Below are 20,180 nucleotides of genomic sequence, written 5' to 3' on the forward strand. Positions count from 1 at the left end.
ATTGGCTTCTCCTTGTCATATTTGCTAAATATTTATTTGTGACTTCTCTTCTATTAGTTTTCTTCACACTTTGAGATTACACTTAGCTTGGCTTGCTTGGCTCTCTCGCTAATCACTCAACAATCTAACCTTTTCTTTTTTTGTTATGTCTTCTTTTATTATCACTTATTTCTTGGCTTTGATACTTGAAACCCTAGTCCATGGATTCAAAATTTAAATTCTCATCCCTACTTCTAGCTTGACTTTGAGTTGCAATAGTGTGCCACTCTTTTTATAAGTAACATGTTTGTATAGGAGTCATGGGTGTCTTATGTCATTGGTGACTTATTCTTGTTGAAAAGGATTCAAATTTGAATTCTTTCAACTATTCCTTAATATGTTAACCCATCATCATTAAGTGCAATGATGAGTGCACTTCTACCCACTTCATGACATGGAAGTCATAGGTATCTTGCTTCAAGCTTTCCTTGCTGACTTGCCCAAACCATTCTTTATAGTCACCAATCAATCTAGTTCCTTTATTCTTTGCATCCATCTATTAGGTCTACACTTCACCTTTCTATGATTAATCTTGTGAACTAGACTCACACATCCTAGATCAATGTGCATTTTTGCTCATTGTTGCATACTAGTCTTAGTTCCTTCTTGTTCCTTGAGATAAATGATGATATCTTTAATAACTAATTCAAACAATTGGTCTACCAATCAATTTTTAGAGGTTCAAGAAAATTATGCCAACAATAAGTATAATTACATAATTACACTTAGTTTAAGTAGAATTTATAAAGTTATACTTGATGAGTAAATAATTGAAGGGGTCATCCTAATTATCTTTTATAATTGAATTTTTTATATTTATCAAAAAAATTATAAATTAACCCCTTGATTTATTTGTGAATCCTTAACTTTAATTAATTATAGAAGGACTCTTTGATGATTCAAACATATGAAACAAATCTTTTTTTGTAAGAGTTGATCATGTTCAATATGTTAATGCAATTTTTCATAATGTTAGCCTTGAACATGGAGCCTTGGTTTTGAATTCTACCTATTAACAAGAATACAAATTAATGTACATCATCAATCATACTTTAAAATCACATCAACACATTATTTTAAGGTATTAATAAACTTTTATTTGACACATACATGAGCATGCACATACATGTCGATGTACATAATCACACACACATATGTCTATGTTTTTATATTTCAATCTGTTTAATTTCTATAATTTTAATTTTATAATTACTCATTCAATATTAAATTTTTACATAATTTTATTTCCAATCAAGCGTTATAAATCTAAAAGAATTAATTCATAAAAGAATGTTCAAAATATAAATTTAAGCTACTAGCCAACATATTGAATTTTTATATTAATGTAAAAATATTTTAATAATAAAACATTTCATATAATTTAAAATTTATTCTAAACATTTACGTAATAAAAGTATAGATGCAATAATATGCATCTTTACAATAACTAATGATAAATAATGATCAATTAAGACAACTAGGATTATCTCCTCCAGGACCACCAAAAAACATGTAGTGACCCCATCCTAGAGTAGTATTGTCAACACCAAGAGTTAAATTATAGCAAAGCGGTTTAGGTACAAAACTGATTTCTTGAGGGGACAAAAGAGCATTGTTAGAGTTGTGCACTTGGATGTCCCTAATGTAGGCTACCTTTGGAAATCCCTCTTGAGCAAAATGACCACTTCCCATGTGTGTTTTTGAGAATGGGGTCCCTGGATCACCAACAGAATGCGCAACTTCCCCTCCATATTGCACAATATTGGTTGATTCAGCCAATGAACTAAATAAAGATCCAGGCCAATATCCCATAATTTTGTCTTGTATGCATAAGGACCATACTGCTTCACCATTTAAGATTTCCTACATATTGAAAGCATTGTTGTTAGTTTACTAAGAAAAATAGTTTAAACTATAATTGATTTATATTGGTTCATATTATTGGTTATTTATTCTTGTGTTGTATATGATCATACTAATATGAAAATGAAAGGAAAACAACTTTTATTTTATCACAATAGTAATAAATAGTTAAAAATAATAAGAAAACGATAAATGTATATCTTACCATGTCTTTCAAAACCTTTATATACTTTACATTTTAGTTGGTTATTTAACCACTATCTAAGTAGAATTTTATAGTTCATAGTAAGAATCACATTTAATTATGCTACAAAGTGTGTTTAATTGCTATAATACTTGAGCCTTTGTCCTCTTTTTAAAATTCAGGTTATATATCAATAGACCAACTTTGATAAACATTATTTAAATCAACCAATGCAAATACAAATATTTTTATTCTATTGAAAATGTCACTTACCTTTTTTATGCTTAACAGTTTTTCAACTGGATCTTTACCATCCTCAGATACTTGGTCAATGGGTTGGCCTAGATAGTTTTGTGCACCATCAGACAACACAAATCCTGGACATTCCACATTCCTACAACCCGTGGACTGGTAATTATCATTCTGCATCAAGACGGGAACATATGTTAATGAGTTGACTATATAACTTAAGCTTTGATACAAGGACAAATATCATGATAGTCAAATTACAATAGTTACCGTCCAATACACAAAGAGTCTAGGTCGAGAATCGCCATTATAATGAGTAGGGAATACCTGAAATTGCATATTATACCACCATATGTTGCAATATCAAGATTATTTTGTTGCAATTTTTTTTGTTCTAGCATTTTAGGTTGTATTGAAAAACTTAAATTACATTAAAATACCTGTGAATAATAATAATACTTACTTCCCAACCAGCCTCAATTGTTTGTGTTGAAGGTTGTTCTTGGACAAGCCAAATTTGTTCAAGGCTAAAAGCATCATTAGGTGCAACATATGGTTTCCATATATTAAACCTTCCTTGTGCGCTATAGATTCCCTCAGAAGCAGAAGTATATTGTAGGACGGCATACTTCAAAATAAAAAGATTAACAATTTTTTAGGTAATATATATTAGATTATTATTATTTTTTAAATAAATAGGAAGCATTTCATAGTGTATATTATAATATAAATAAGAATAAGAAAACAATTTTCATTCAACTTACATCATGAGCGATCATCGAATTATCTATCAATTTTCTTGTCAAAAACGTATTTACAGATCCTGCAGCTTTCACTTGTTCATACTTAATCTCCATAACGGAGACTGTTCCTTCTGGACACCTCTTCCCAAGCCCACTGCCCGATATATTTGAGGGAGCCCCCCCTGGAGCTTCTGTATCCGTCCAACTCATGTTTGAATTCTTCCACAATTGCACGATCCAAGTTAATAATATAGTAGCAATTGAATGACAACATATATAACTGGTAGAAAATTGTCCTCAAAAGTAGAAAACCTCTAGAAATATCGACTTTTACAAAAAAATAAAAAATATTTATAAGAATATTAGAAAACATAAGAACAATAGTCTATAGTGAAGGAATAATCTACAATGAAGGAAAAATTAATTTGTTAGAAAAGACCATTCTTATGTCTTATAACAACACTGCTGTAGAGCAAAGATTTGCAAAACAAAACTTCTCGTGAGAATCTGAAAAGACTATATAAATTGTTACCTGATCATACCCATATTGTCGTTTTGCAGAGCGGAGGGAAATTTGATCAGAATATTTCACACAGAGTATGACGTCTCCATTGTCATGCTGCGTAACAAGATACAAACTTTAATGGCCAAGTTTGAATGGAACAGATATAATAGAAAGAGGGAAGAAATTGACGAAAAAAATACATATATGGAATAGGAAAGAGATCGGCTTACTTTGTACTTGTGAACAGCCGGTGGATTAACATAATTGATATAATCGTGGATGCTCATATTACCCACTTCAGCTGGGTATGCTAAAATCATAAATGGCATACAGAGCACATAAGCAAAGAAAACCAGATTGAACATACGAGAAGCCATTAATGATGAAACCAAATGTAATAACCCAAGTCTGTAAAACCAATGATAATAAATTATATCTAGAGATGCCCATATTTATAACCAAGTCTGTATTGATTGAGACGACTTCAGATTAATGAGTCAAGAACAATTTGATAATTAACACCATAGGATAATGATCCTGTTGCTCTCTGCAATTGCGTGCACTTTAAGGAAGTCTTGATCGATGGAAATTTCTTCCCCTCTTGCTAAAGTCGTTCCGTTCCGTTTACGGAGAATTGAGTGGGGTGGCGTATGATTAATAACGTAAGCGATGGTTTTAGTAATATAGACTTGTTACTTCAGTCAGTCAATCAAAGCAAAACAATGTATGAAATATTATTGAGCATATATATTTTAGTTAATAATAATTAATTATTTGTTTTAGTAATTTTAAAATATTATTACTTTAAGGAAGTTTCTTCCCCTATTGTTAAGGTCGTTTCATTCCTACATTTACGGAGCATTGAGTGGGGTTATGTATGACTAATAATATAAACCATGGTTTTAGCGAAGTCCCCCTTTCCATATTCAAATTTGAGAGGCATAATTCTACAATAGTACAATTATTAGTTCATGCATACCATTTCGCTATTCAGATAATCAATCAAAACAAAATAAAGTATGAAAATTTATTATACATAGATATTATAGTTAATAATATTTAATTTTTATTTTTAGTAATTGTATACACAAATATTATAGTTAATAATAAATTTTTAGTAATTTAAAAATATTATTATTTTTATTTCTTACTAGTTGAGGTAAGAGAAAATTCAAACTTCATTAAAAAAATGTAAAATTATTGATATTAATCATTAGTAAAAAGTTCTTTCGATATGGCATTTTACAATGGTACGAAATGGTGTCTATTGTTAAAGATGACATTGACTATGCATTGGAATTGCCAAACAAAGAGGAAGGACATTGAGGTAGAGATTTCTCACCTTAAAGCTACAACAAATCAACTACAATATTGATAAAAATCTTTCTACATGTATGCTTTAATGGACCTAAATTTTGATTGACATGCTATATGTTTATATAATCATAACTAGCACTTACCCCTTTGAAGGGTGCAAGAGTTTACCCGATAAGCTTGTATATTTTTTATTATGTTGTTGAATAGTTATTAATAAAATCTCTTTGTCTACCACCCTACCTTATCTTTATATCGCTCTCCCTATTTGTATTTTATCTTACCCCTCTTCACCCTTTGCTTCTATGAATCTACATCCCATTTCCTCTATTTTTCTTTGATTTATTCTATGTATGTGCTCTATCTATCTATCTCTCCACTATCCTCCTAGCACTTCATGTATCTTTATCCATCTCCCTCTTTATCTCCCTGCTCTACTCTTCCTATTTCTCCCCCTTCCATTGTCCTCCTCTTTGTCTCTCCCTTCATCTTATCACCTCATATATCTTTGCCATTTTATAACTTCAACTTCCCCCTCCCTTTCCCCTCCTCTTTGTCTCTTTCATAATTATCCTACACTTTGATATTTAATTATGATTTGTCTATCTATACAATACTTATCCCTATATTTTCCTCTCTATCAATCTTTTCACCTCTTTATAAGGTCTTTTTTATTTATACTATTCATCTTACTCACTTACCCCAAGCTCCCCCCCCCTCCTCTCTCTCTCTCTCTCTCTCTCTCTCTCTCTCACACACACACACACACACACACACACACACACACACACACACACACACACACACAAAATCTAATTGTGTGATAATATATCTTTTCGATGAAGATAGCATAAAAAATCAACAAGATTAAGTTGTATAAGTAAAGTGGTCATTTCCATGCATACATTGTTGAAATAAATTTAATTTATGTCGATAGTCTTTATACTACTGATGATGTTCTTAGATAGTTATTCATAAACACTTATTTCCTACTTTCCTACCCCACCTTTAAAGATAGTCCAATGGAAGATATCACAACTAAGAAAAGTCTAATAATTGTTAAGTTGGTCTTTTTTTTCTAATTAGGAAAAATGTGAAGATAGAGCATACATCAAATAGTTAATTTATTAATATAAATTCAAATATTGCAATTGTATATAGTTAGAGTTGTGATCAAGATGCAAAACTGAGCTTACTAATGAAGCAAGAAGATATTTGATACCAAAATAGATTTTTTCTTTGTCACTCCTCTTCCAAAATGATCCTTATATTTGCAATGGTGAGCTAGATGCTAAAAATGTATATAGTTACAATGGTGAGTAAGATGCAAAAACCCAAAAGGAAAAATATATATTTAATAACAACCTATACAAATTGTCTTTCCCACTATTAGAAAAGTAGCTAACCATCTCTTCTAAAATAACCCTCCCCAAAATTGAAAAGTTGAAGACCATTTGATTTACCACATCCACATCGTTCATAGATCAATAAACTCCTCTTCTTCTTGTAATATTTCTTTTTATCTCTATCTTTGATCTTCTCCTCTAATTTTTTTAATTTTATTGAGTAACTTCTTCAATTGAAAAGATCACTATAATCCATGAACAACCTATTGGAATGAAAACTACTTGTTGCATCTTCAATTACATGTTCTATAACTATTTCAATACCAATATATTGACATTGTTGTCTTAGCTTAATGCATCGCTGAACAAAGAGAGGAGATTATACTGAATCATAGTCAATTGAGATTACTCTAATTACTCTAATTCCATCTTAAGCAATTTCATTCAATTTTAAGTTCCATAATTATTTCACTCAAATTCTATCAGGTAATTTACATTACATGTTAAATTCATTCTAAATTCACATTACATTCTAAATTTATTCTAAAATCACATTACATTTTAAATTTCATCGAGCATAATCCTATATTGTTTTAGTTTACTTGTTTTTACTATAGATGTTAATCTTTTTAATTTTATGTTTTTTGACTCCAAAAATATATTGTATTTTAAAAATTGTTTTCAATTTCACTAATTTTGATGTCTATGTATAACATAAATACTAAATCTAATAATGATATATTTTATTGTATTATATTTTTCTATTGAATATAAAAATTATAGTCTTATTAATAAAATATTAAAAATTACTTTTTAAAGCTATAGATTAAGAGGTTGAAATAGGTTTCATTTTACTCTTGAGAAACATATATATTTTCTTACAGCTTGGTTTGAAGTTTATAGGAATGTATGGTAAGGACTATAACAAGAGTTATAATTAATGAATCTAAAAAATACACTTTAATTTCCAAGATGGATAATAGTTTCATCAAAAAAATCTTAATTGTATATTACTTTTTATATATAAATTTATAAATTAAAAAATATTTAAATTAACAAATCTTGAAATAATAAAGGAACTTTAATTTTTGAATTATATTTTGATTTAAAAAGTTAATGATAAATTTTCACGAAATACAAGTTTCATTTTTTTTCTCGAAAATTGTAATTAATTTCAAAGAGAACATTTTATCGTATACTTTAATAGTTCCTCTTTTATATAGGACTAATCTTTTTAAAATATTAATTATAGATAAAGAATTACTTATAGTTGATAACTTCAAACTTGTTCTTGTAGACACTTAAAATCACCCCAAATGCTATATTAATTAATTTAATATTTTTCCTCAACATTATAATTGGTTATTTATTAATTAATTATACTTGTCCTATTCTTCTTCTTATTTAATTAAATGAGTTCACTACCCTAAGGTATTTAAATTTAATTTAAATACATTCCCTCTAATGTGTTAAATTTATTTAATGCATAGTGCTCCATAAATCCCTTTTAAATAAATTCCAATTTATTTAAATCCATCCACTTTATTAAATCCTCTAGATCCATGATTAAATTAAGCTTTATCTAATTTAATCCTAATCCTACATAAAACCTAGCCTACCATCCATCACCCTCATCCTTCTAAGCCTACCCACTAGTAATTCCACTTTATTATCCTAAACCCCCTTCTAATCACCCTTTTTAGCCCCTAAGTGGTTGTTCACACATGCGTGAGCAACACAAGGCCCAAGGGTCCTCCTTTCATTAAACTCTTCAAAAGATACTCTTACACCTTTGTCCCCCCATTCCTTTTTCCAAGGTTTCTCACACGTGTGAGCACACCTTGAGCCACTCAAACCTTAAAGGATTTTTATGAATTTTGCATGACTTGTCCTTTAGCCCATGCATCTCCCTTGTGGTACCTATGTGGATGCCACATAGATTTGTTAGGATGAATGTTGATGGTATTCCTTTGGGTGATTATTCTAAGCATTGGAGAGCATGTGGTAGTATTGACATGTTGCATTCATGACTGTGTTTCTAATTGATATCAACATTGCAATAATCTTGTGAAGACTAACAGAGCAGAAGACAAAGATCATGGTCATACAGATAGAGTCTTGATGATCATGTGACGTGAAGTGAAGGACACATTTCTTATTTTTTCGTGATGATGAGGTTAAGTGTGTAACCTAAGTCGAAGAAATACAAAAGTTATAAGTGATTTGCAAAGAGTAGTGCATAAACAAAGTACTTATAAAGTAGTTTATGGTGATTATGATTTATCTCTTTACTGAGATATAATTAGGATACATGAAGTTATTCAATGGAAGAAGATAGTCTGATGATGATGTCTAAAAGTGTGCAAGCCTTGAAGTTTCACATGTGAAAAGTTGCATAGACTATGAGCTGACAATGCTATCATGATTGTAACTAATTAATTATCTTATTATGGTCCTATTATAATTAATTGGGAAAGCCTCAAGGTGGACTCAAGTAATTGTTTTGAGGATGTGGTATAAAGGAAAGTATTTTCCTTGATTGAGAAATTTTGATGAGTGTGTGAAATGTGAAGTGTTCAAGGAAGTGCAAACAAGAGAAGATTAATTCGTAAATGTGAGTAAGTGTTCCAAGGGATTATTGGATGCAAAGGTTGTGATCTAGTGTCAAGATCAAAAGGAGTAGAAGTCTGGTTGATAGGATGGAGAAAGAGGAAGGATCAATACAAATCAATTCCATTATTTTGTAAGGAATAATACAAAGATCATTTGGACAATAGGTTCATTTGGCTTGCCTCTGAAGTTGTTTGGATAGTGGGTCCATCTATCTTCTACAACTCCTAATAGGGTTCAAATCTCCTAACAAGGATTTAAAGTCTCCTAATAGGGATTGATATGTACTGAATTTTTTTATAGACTCCTGATAGGATCCATCTTCTAATAACGAATATTTATATTAGTACATCATCTTATTGGTACCATCCCCACCAGGGTTTTCCCTCTAATCAAGGCGTTCCCTCATTAACATATCTGGTGTTATTGTGCATGAGTATATTCTTGTGGTTTTTTATTATATTTATCATATGGTTAAGATCTAATAAGGTTGATAATTGTGATAATAGTTGTATAACTAATTTACCACCCCCCACCCTCTCAGTTATATTGGTGGACTATATATTCTAGCAATTGGTATCAAAGCATTAGGTTCTTGAAGAAAAAGCTTAATGTCTTTGGGAGATCAATGGAAAGTCATTTTAGAAAGGATAGTCCTAAGTCAGATAGAGTAAATTTTGACACACAAAAGATAGAGCTTCTTGGCTAGTTATCGAATTTGTCTAGAGAATAGAGCATTGAGTTTCCAGATCTAGAATCCTTTTATTGCATACAAAAGAATAGAACCACAAGTCAAGAAAGATGTAGATCTGAAGAAGACATTAAGATCAAAGAAGGTATTGATCTTCTTATGGAAATAAAGCCAAAAGGTATGGAAATTTTTTTTGTTGGACATGCAAAGAGTTTGGTTATTTTTCATCCAAATGTCCTAAGAGATCAAGAAAAACCATAAAGAATTCACTTTCTAATGAAGATGAAGAATTTAAAGTAAGTATGGAAAGATTCTTGAATGACTATGATGATAAAGATAATAATCTTGAAGTAGTTAAGAAAGATGAAGCAATAGAAGAGATAACATTAGTTACTATTATTGATTCTGATGAAGAAGAAGAAAATATTGGAATTGTTAGAGAGAATGTAGAAGTTTTCTTTGAGACTAACAATGATCTATAGAATGATGTGCAAATTGCTGAGAAAATAGGAGAAAGATATGAACCAAGAGAAGAAGTAAGAGTTGAGTTAGCAACTCCTACCTCTAAAAAGAATCTAACAAAGAATAACACTCCAGAGTAGGTAATTGGATGCAAAGAAAAAGGAGTGATGAATAGAAACAAAGTTAATGAGGAAATATGTTTGATTTCTCAAGTTGAACCTAAGAGTACAGATGAAGCATATAAAGATGATCATTTGATTCAAACAATGAAGGAAGAATTAGATCAAATTGTGAAGAATGACACATTGGAATTAGTTTCAAGACCTAAAGAAAAGAATGTTATTGGAACCAAGCGAGTATTCAGAAACAAGATGAATGAACAAGGAAAATTTGTAAGAAACAAGGCTAGACTTGTGCATTAAGGTTATTCACAACAAGAAGAAATAGATTATGAGGAAACATATGCCCCTGTAGCTAGAATGGAAGAAGTGCGAATTTTCTTTGCTTATGCATCAAATAAGAAGTTCAAATTATATCAAATGGATGTTAAATCAACCTTCTTGGATGGAGATTGAGGAAGAGGCATACATTGAGTAATATGATGGTTTCCCTCTGATAGATGAGAAAGATATGGTATGCATATTGAAGAAAGATCTATATGGCCTAAAGCAATCCAAGCTTCATAGTATTAACTAAGTTTCCCAATGTCAACTGTGGTCTCCAGTATCTATCAAGTCCGCAATATCAGTGATGTGAAACTAGTGTTGACCAAGCTAGGAAGTGTCAACCAAGTGATTCAATTTATAATTGAGATGAACCTCCACCTCTAAAATAAGGACATTCTGAGCTCATATGACTGACTTACTAAGTAGAAAGCTTCCATAGACAAAAACTTGATATTGAGACAACCCTTATTCAAACAACTAAAAGGAAATATTTTTGGGTGATGCAAGATTGCTCTTACACCCAAGATTCTCTTGTACTAGACACCTGGGATAATTTGAGAAGTGACCCTATTGTATCTCTATTGTTGAGAGGAAAACCAAGATGGTTAACCTCCTCCCTTGCTAGCCATGATCAATCTTCTACTTGCCTCCCTTTCCATTTGACTAAGTATTCTTCATAAGTTTTGTTCCTTGTGTTTCTACCAATACAAATGTCCAATATATCCTCAATCTTTGTTGTAGCTAAATAAGATGTTGGAATACTCCACTGGGCATCTCCAATTTCATCCCCATCACCTCTTCCATGATACTTTTTCAATTTTGAAATGTTAAATACTAGTGAAATATTAAATTCAACAAGCAACTCCATGTCATAAACATTTCCATAATCACATCTTTTCACTATCTACATGGTCCAAACTTCTTCATTTTCAGCTTATTATATGTACCCACTGGAAAATGCTCCTTTCTCAAATGAACCATGTCTTCATCTCCAATCTAAAATTGAACTTATACCTCTTTTTCACATATGCCTTAGCCTTGTATTGTGTATTCATATTTATGATGTGCTTCCTCACCTCCTCATGGATGTTCTTCATATGTGCAACAAAGTCCTCTAATTCAACACTACTTATTTCTCTTTATCCAACTTGCTCAATCCAGAAGCACTTTGGAACTGCTCCCATATACAATCTAGAATAGTGATTGACTAGTACTCTTATTGACAGAATTATTATATTCAAATTCTACGTGCAGTAAAATTATATACCATCCTTTTGGTTTTTCTCCAACTGAACATCTTAGCAAGTTTCCCAAATCGTGATTCCCAAATTTGATTTTTCCATTAGTCTATGGATGATGTGATGAAATAAACTTCAAATCTATCTTCAATTTCTTCCACAATGTATGCTAGAAATACCCAACAAACCTGGTATCCCAATCAGAAACTATACTCTATGGGATACCATGTAGTCTCACCACTTCTCTGAAAAAAACTATGCCACAGAAACAACATCACTTCTCTTCTTGCAAGGAATAAAATGTGTTATCTTTGTAAACCTATCAACCACCACAAAAATAGAATCATACCCATGTTGAGTCCTATTCAACTAACTAACAATGTTCCCCTTTAGGATTTGTGACATGGTTTAATCACTGCCTATGTTCTGCAAGTCTAGTGGTTGTATCAGGCATTAATAGGTTGAACTTTTGGTGCAGCGACAACTCTAGCTTGCAGCAAGTAGTATCAAATCTTAGTCATAGGTTCAAATCTCCTTAGTTAATGTTGAGGGGGGATTTTTGGACTAATCACCAACGTTCCCTTTAAAGATTCGTGACATGGCTTAATCGCCTCCTATGTTCTAAAAGTCTAGCAATTTTATCAGGCATTAATATGTCGACCTTTTGATGCAATGACAACTATATCTTGTAACAAGTCCTTAGTAGTCCAAGAACAAAATCCATGCTAACATCCTCCCATGACTTCTTTGATATAGGCAATGGTTGATACAACCTTGTATTCTACTTCTCTCCTATTTCCATCTAACATACTCTACAACTCTGTACAAACTTTTTCACATCTTGCTACAATTATGGCCAGTAATAATTCTCAACAACCAAAGTAATGATTTAATATTTACCAAAGTATCTAGCCAATCCTTGACTATGCTTCTCATTGATGAGATTCTCTCTCATTGAACTTCATGGAATGCACAACTAGCTTCCTTTGAAAAATATACCATCTTGGATTATGAAACCCAACCACTTTGTCCTGTCAAGTGTAACTAGTTTTGTAAAATCCTTACATGCTTCACCAAAATTAGGATCATCTATATACAAATTTTTGAGTTCCTTGAACCCAACCACCTCAATTTGCATTTTTGTCAGCAAAATTTGTCTGTTGCTAAGAGCATCTACAACTCTATTAGAATTCCCACTCATGTGTTTCAAAACAAATGTATAACTCTAAAAAAAATCAACCCACTTCAAATGCCTTTGGTTTGAGTTTCCTTGATTATTCAAATATTGTAAAGCTTGATGATTAGTATACAAAAAAAAACTCCTTAGGAAGAAGATAGTGTTTCCATTTCTTCAATGCTTTAACTATAGCATAAAAATAATGATCATAAACAATTTTTTTTTTTTGGCATCATTCAAATTCTTACTAAAATAAACAATAGGTCTACCTTCTTGGCTCAAAAAAAATCCTATTGTAGTACCACTAGCATCACAATCTACTTGAAACACCTTGTTAAAATTTGGAAGTGCTAAAATAGATTGCTTTGTAACTTTCTATTTCAATAGATTAAAACTCTTATATGCTCCTACATTCCACTTAAATTCTTTCCTATCTCCTCTCATTGTTTTAGTCAAGGATACTCAAATACTACTAAATCCTCTTATGAACTTTTCATAAAAACTAGCAAATCCATGGAAAGATCTTGCCTTAGTCGCACTTCTCAGAGTGGGTCATTCAAGGATAGCCTTCATTTTCTTAGGGTCTATTTTAAAACCTTTTTTTGATACTACAAATCCCAAGTATAACAACTCCCTCACAAAACTGTACTTCCTCAAGTTTATGGACAATTTTTCTTCCCTCAACTTATTAAACACCTTCAAAATATGCATCAAATTCTCCTCCAATGTTCTACTAAAGATCAAAATATCATCTAGGTAGAAAATGAAAAACTTACCCAAAAATTCCTTTAGTACCTCATTCATGAGCCACATGAAAGTTCTATGTGCATTAGTTAGCCCAAAAAGCATGACTAACCACTTGTATAGTTTTTCCGTTTTCTTGAAAGTAGTCTTTCACTCATATCCTTCTCTATTGTAAATTTGATGTTATCCACTCTTTAGATCTATCTATGCGAAATATATAGCTCCACTCAAATAGTCCATAATATCATCCATCCTTGGTAGTAGAAATCTATACTTGATAGTGATCTTGTTGAGAGCTCAAGAATTTATACACATCCTCCATCCTCTATTCTTCTTAGGTGATAATATTGTTGGTATAAAACATGAACATAGATTCTCTTGACTCAACCATTTCTACAATAAATCATGCACTTGTCTATTCAAATCCTCACTTTTTGCTGGTATCATTCTTTACACTACCTTGTTTGGAAAATAGGCTCTTAGAATCAAATACATCTAGTGACTAATCTTTCTTAATAGTGCTAATCCATCTGGTACATCATTTGATACAATATCTATAAATTCTTCCAACAAATCTACAACTTCTACAAGCACCTCTTCTACTTGTTCTTTACTATCATTTGGAATGACAAGAAAATACATATTCTCATGCTTCATATCTTGGAGAAACTTATTTCCATCAACGAAACATATTTTGGCAACACTACATGTCTTTTCTTATTTCTCCTTCAATGACTTCAACTTATGTTTCATTTCATCCTTTGTCAAAGTGTAGGTATCACGTACTGTGTTGGTGATTTGAAACAACACGGTTTCAAATTAAATCGATGAGAATAAGATACATCTAGGGGTAGCTACTTCCCATATTTAACATACCCTTTTAGACACTAGGCCAACTATAAGGCTAGACCCTTCTTCTACTTCAGGCTCTACAAAACTTAGGTGACTGGACCTCAAATTCACTTATATTGTACCAATGCTAAAACATATTCTTGAATCTAACAAAGTAGATAAAATCCTTAATCTTCTAATACTTATTCAAAGATCTCAGACATGCAATAGCTAATAACATGGTCAAAGAAATTATAAAGCTAAGTGAGGGCAGCCTTTTCAGTTCCTTCAACATGAAAGGGAAAATATTTTGATTAATGATGTTGAATATCAACACAGCCCAAGTATGCAACAAAAAACACATGCAATCTCCTAACTGATCAGCCCCTTATCCATTGAGCATAAGCTAAGTCAAAACAAACACATGGATACATGAGAAATACTAAATATATTCAGATTTCTTATCTATCCATTCACCTTGTAAATAGACATCTATCTTCATAAAAAATCTCATACTTATTGTAATATCCTCCTAGTGAAACCTGCAACCCTGTCAAGGTAAATAAGCATTTACTCGACTCTTTGTTCCAATAGAAAACCTATCTAGACATACAACCTTAAGGGATTGCGAATGAGTTTAAGCTCTTTTTTCTTAAACAAAAAACATTGTAGACAATAGAGGAAGGAGATGAGAATCAGAATGAAACTAAGAAAATGAAGCTTTGTATTAATCTCCTGGAAACCAATACAACATGGTATATGCCAAAACTCAGAATATACACAATAAACAACTAAATAATCTATTTTCTTCAAGGGAATTACAATACTATTGTTCATAGTAGATAAATATGCTTAGAGTGGATAGTATCACAATAATAAAATTGGAGTCATCCTTGTGATCATAGTGGTAAAGAATGGAACCCCTTTATTGGTCTCTCAATAGTGAGAAAATTCCCAAAATTTGGACCCTTACAAATGAGATGAAGAGAGAATATATAGACAAGAAGAAATTTTTGGATCAGATTTGATGATGCCATTTTTCCACTTGAAACTCTTCCTACTATTGTTGTTGAAATGTATCTCTTCTTTCTTGGTGCCTAAGAATCAAATCTCATCAAAACCAAATAACTGTTTTGTAAAATATCTCCTTAGAGTGATGAGAAAAACAACTTTATTAGAAAATATTAGATAAGTAGGAGCCTTTAATTTAATTGTTTTTGTCTTCGTCTGCTCATGATCATGAAATTCTCAACTACCTCTACAATTCCTTCAAGATATTTACTTTTTCTTTGGTGGTCATTCAGAATCTGATTTTATATGATTTTTCACCATATCCCCTCTCAACTACAAAATTTGATCCTTACTCAAAGACTACATCTGCAAATCAAATTATTCACTCATCCTATTTGTCACTATGTAGAACCATGCCCTATTCCTACATTTTTTATCAAATATATCTACCACCCTAGATCAAAAACTAGCTACCTTTCCATGTGTCAAGTTTTGATTCACTGACTATCTAGGTGGGCCCCACATTATCTCAACATCATATGCCTCTTGTTTTAGCTTTATGATCTCCTGATATTACTATCCTATGACAATGGCCTTTGGTGTGACATCAATGCTTGATCTTTTTCAGCATATAATCTCATGATCATGGCCATTTTTATAACTTTGTAACATCTTTGGTTACCCCTCAAACTTCTACAACATTATGATAGACTAGTGACCCTTTGCACCATAGCATTATGGTCTTTGCAGTTTTGATCACGGCTTATTTGTAACATGAAAACACATTTTTATCACCCTAAGATCTTATGATGAGTTGTATATCATAAGATCACAGATAACCAAATGCTATTCAAAACTCATTATAAAATTTTTTTTGGTCCCACTGATCCAGCTAAGTGTATATTTGGTATTAGTACCACAATTTGGCCAATTGAAACTAGACACCTATCTAACAGTGGATCATCACCTTTGCTTATCTTTAATATCTTAATGATCTTATGATCATAAATATCCCATAACACTACAACAACAAAATACTTCCTCTATGATCTTAAGATGTCCACTAATTTGTAACATTCTAACACCTCCTTTCATTGTTCCCAATGCTACGATGACCTCCCTGTTGTAACTTTGTAGAGAACAAAATGAAAACCATTTAAATTGTGATGCAATCATATAATACAAAGGAAATTATATGATCAAGAAGACCAACTTTATCATCCACAATACCACAACAACACATTTTTCTTAAGATCGAGACATAGAAAACTCTTCATTGCAATGCTCTACTAACCCTATTATCATAACATCAAAGAAAATGATGTAAAAGAAAAAATGAAAACTTGCTTAGTTTTAAAACCTAGGGTTAAGGCTTAGACTATGATTTTACGAAGATTTCTTATAATATGAAAATAAAATCAAAACTCTACGGCGCCAAATTTCACACTTGGGACAATAATGAGATAATTAGATTAGGGAAAAACATGATAGGGTTTCCTCTGCAGACAAAAAAAGAAATATACAACCCTAGAAAATACAACATTGTGGTATTTTCACCATAAAATTTGAAAAGTATGCTTAGTGAAAATAAGAGCTATCATACTCCATGTCTATCAAACTACCATGTCCTACCTAGCAACATATGACATATTTCCATAGGTATGATATCACATAACTCCTCATCCTGGTAGCTTCTAATCTTGAACTTCACTAAGCATTTCTAACTAACCAAGACTTGTTGACAATTGGCTAATGAAGATATGTATTTTTTGTCATTTAATGTAGCACATGATGTACATGCTTGTAGAAAAGCTCAAAAATAAAGATACTTAGCTTTTGGTACTAAGAAAATTGTCTAAGTATGAAATTGGTTTACAACAATGTATTATTTTATATATAAGTTGTTACTAACATCATATTATGACTAGAAAAATTAAATGATGATAGTATACATATTGATGATGATGTGTATAATCTTTGACATTAGTACAAATAGCATGAAAAAGAAATTCACATTTTACCAGTGAAATAGAATAGTGGAATTAAAGGTAAGGAATTATTTTATTTACAAAATAATTACTTGACCAATTAGGGCTGACATCCTAGATGTTTATTCTAAGTTGTAAAAGTATATTATGGTCTTAGCCAACCTAGTAGCAATTTCCATAAAGGCATGGTATTTATACAAAGTACATTTTGAAAAAAGAAGTGTGGAATTATATTATAATAAGTAATATGTGAACTTTCTATGAAGTCATATATGCAAAGATCAGTCAAGAAAGAAGTTATATCACCTACATGCCTGAAGACTAATTGCTTGTTTCAACAGTGAGCTCTTCTTGTAATTGGAAGTGCATGTTTGGGCAATGGGCTCATCTTGCATCTACTATACTACAACTCCTAACAGGATTGGAATCTCCTAACAAGGATTCAAAGTCTCCTAATAGGGGCTCTCTTTACTAAATTTGTTCATTGACTCCTAACTATTGAGAGATTATTGAAGCATTAATGTCAATGATTTTCCTATGGGGGAGTATTGTAGATATGTTACTCTGATGATATGTTACATTCTTGACTGAGTTTGTCATTCATGTCAACATAACAATTTTCTCTGGTATTTGACAGAAGAAAAAAAAAAAGATCAAGTTGGTAGGGACAACTAGTTGAGTATTCTCACCATCCAAGGTTATGAGAGATATGTTCAAATATCTAGTATATGTAGTTAATGTCAGATGAAGAAATGATAAGTTTGGAAGAAACCATGTAAGTTTTGGTGATGTTTAATCAGAGATAGAGTTTATAGAGGCATGTTTTGGTAAACTTGTTATATCTCTTAGAAGAATTGTTAGTCTAAGAATTGAGGTTGAGGATGTGTAGAAGACATATTGGTGATGACATGGCTAAGTTTTCTCATCATAATATTGCATGCACAGAAAGTTATTCAAGTTGCAAGGTAGAAGATTGATGTTATCACTAAGTGTGACATGTTCTTAATGTGGTCCTATAATGATTAATTGAGGTCTAACAACTGACTCAAGGAATTGTTTTATGGACTTGATATAAAGCAAGGACATTTTCCTTTATCATGATATATATGTATATGTGTAGATGAGATAAAGAATTGATTGTAAGCAGTAGAGAGAGTAGAATGCAAAGTTGAGCAAAGAAGAGTAGAAGTGAAGGAAACTTCATTTTTTAGGTTTTTCTGAGTGATCTAAGGTTTGGTATTTGGATCTGAGGTTCATGAACTAATCTATGAGGTCTAACAATGTTTAGTTTGGTTGAGAAAACAAAGGAAAGAAGAACATAATAGTAAATTGCATGTTTGAGTAGTGAGATCTTCTTGTAGTTGAAATTGCATATTTGGGCAGTGGGCTCTTCTTGCATACATTTTACTACAACTCCTAATAGGGTTGCCAAAACCCCTAATAGGGTTGGGATCCCCTAATAGGGATTAAAAGTATCCTAATATGGACTCTATGTACTAAATGTGTTAATAGACTCCTAATAGGGTCCATCCTCTAACAAGGAATATTTATATTAGTACATCATCTTGTGGGCATCATTCCCACTAGAGTTTTCCCTCTGATCAAGGGTTTCCCTAGTTAACATATCTGGTGTAATTGTCTATGTGCATCTTATTATGGTTTCTATTTCCTTTGGTTGAATGGTTATGTTTTTTTAAAGAAGATAAATGTTTTAATTTTTGGATAACTGATTCATCTCTCCCCCACCCCACCCCCAGTTATCTTGGTGGACTATTATTTCTAAAAATTGGTGTTAGAGCATCAATTCCTTGAAGATAAAGTTTAAAAAATTTGGGAAATCCATGGAAAGCATGCTCAAGAAAGATAGTACGGTGTTCAATAGAACAAATTATGACATCTAAAAAGAAAATATGAAGACACATCTATTGTGCATGGGTTCAGGATATTGGATCTTGACAAAATCAGTGAAGACAATCATTGTTGAAAAGGATTTGGAAAATTATATCAAGGATGAAAAAAATATATTTATGTGTGACATGAGAGCTAGAGAAGCACTATTGACTACACTTCTTGAAATTGAATACAATCAAGTAAAATCACTTGCTACTTCACATTTGATTTGGGAAGTTTTGAAAACTAGTTTTGAAGGTGATGCACATTCTTAGAAGTTGAGGTTACAAAGTTGGATTTGTGCATTTCAAGATGCTAAAATGATGGAAGATGAATATGTCACAATATATGTACGTAGAATATCAGAAATTACTGCAAGTATTGGATCTCAAGGAGGAACCAAAGAAGAGGATGAGGTTATATGGAAGATATTGAAGACATTAACACTGCCATTTAAGTCAAGAATTCAAATGATATAGTTGTTGATATCTTGTACCAAATATTTCACAAGGGGGACATTGCTTGGAAGACTTGAAGAAATTGAGAATGAACTTAGATAGTATAGAGAATTAACCGAAATAGAGACAACTTTTAGTGATTTGAATATTTGACCTAGTTTATCAAGGAACACAAGTGCTAGAGGAGATTTTGCTAGCAGTAGCAAAGCTAATGAGGATAGAATGATTGAAGAAGGAGTAGCCCTTATGGTAAGAAGAGAAAAAGATGGTAAGAAAATCTTTAAATGTTAGAATTCTGATGAATATGGTTATTATGCATCTAAATTTCCTAAAAGAAAAGAAAAATTAAAAAAGGAAATTACAAACTTGCAATAAATAGAGAGTTTTTGTA

The 20,180-nt window shown here is 31.6% G+C and overlaps 1 protein-coding gene across 1 annotated transcript; it reads right to left on the reverse strand.

The window, feature by feature from the left end:
- Nucleotides 1-1,393: 1,393 nt before the first annotated feature.
- LOC149547396 (protein neprosin-like) lies at nt 1,394-4,004 on the reverse strand. The gene is made up of 7 exons (XM_089794738.1): nt 3,814-4,004; nt 3,611-3,697; nt 3,100-3,297; nt 2,799-2,963; nt 2,606-2,662; nt 2,360-2,509; nt 1,394-1,902 (listed from the first exon to the last, which is right to left on the reverse strand). The coding sequence occupies exons 1-7, from the start codon at nt 3,958-3,960 to the stop codon at nt 1,504-1,506; spliced, it is 1,203 nt and encodes a 400-aa protein (XP_089650864.1). The 5' UTR covers nt 3,961-4,004; the 3' UTR covers nt 1,394-1,503.
- Nucleotides 4,005-20,180: the final 16,176 nt, after the last annotated feature.

This window comes from Cupressus sempervirens, chromosome 7 (assembly GCF_028749045.1).
Source record: "Cupressus sempervirens isolate cs-2001-9-10 chromosome 7, ASM2874904v1, whole genome shotgun sequence".
NCBI classification, from domain to species: Eukaryota; Viridiplantae; Streptophyta; class Pinopsida; order Cupressales; family Cupressaceae; genus Cupressus; species Cupressus sempervirens.

Bases quoted from the DNA above. Each gene is read 5' to 3' on its own strand.
- LOC149547396 (XM_089794738.1), bottom strand. From the start codon at position 3,960: ATGGCTTCTCGTATGTTCAATCTGGTTTTCTTTGCTTATGTGCTCTGT. The intron at 3,698-3,813 runs GTAAGCCGATCT...CTTGTTACGCAG, and splicing joins CGGCTGTTCACAAGTACAAA to CATGACAATGGAGACGTCAT. The intron at 1,903-2,359 runs GTAAGTGACATT...TTCAATATGTAG, and splicing joins AACTGTTAAGCATAAAAAAG to GAAATCTTAAATGGTGAAGC.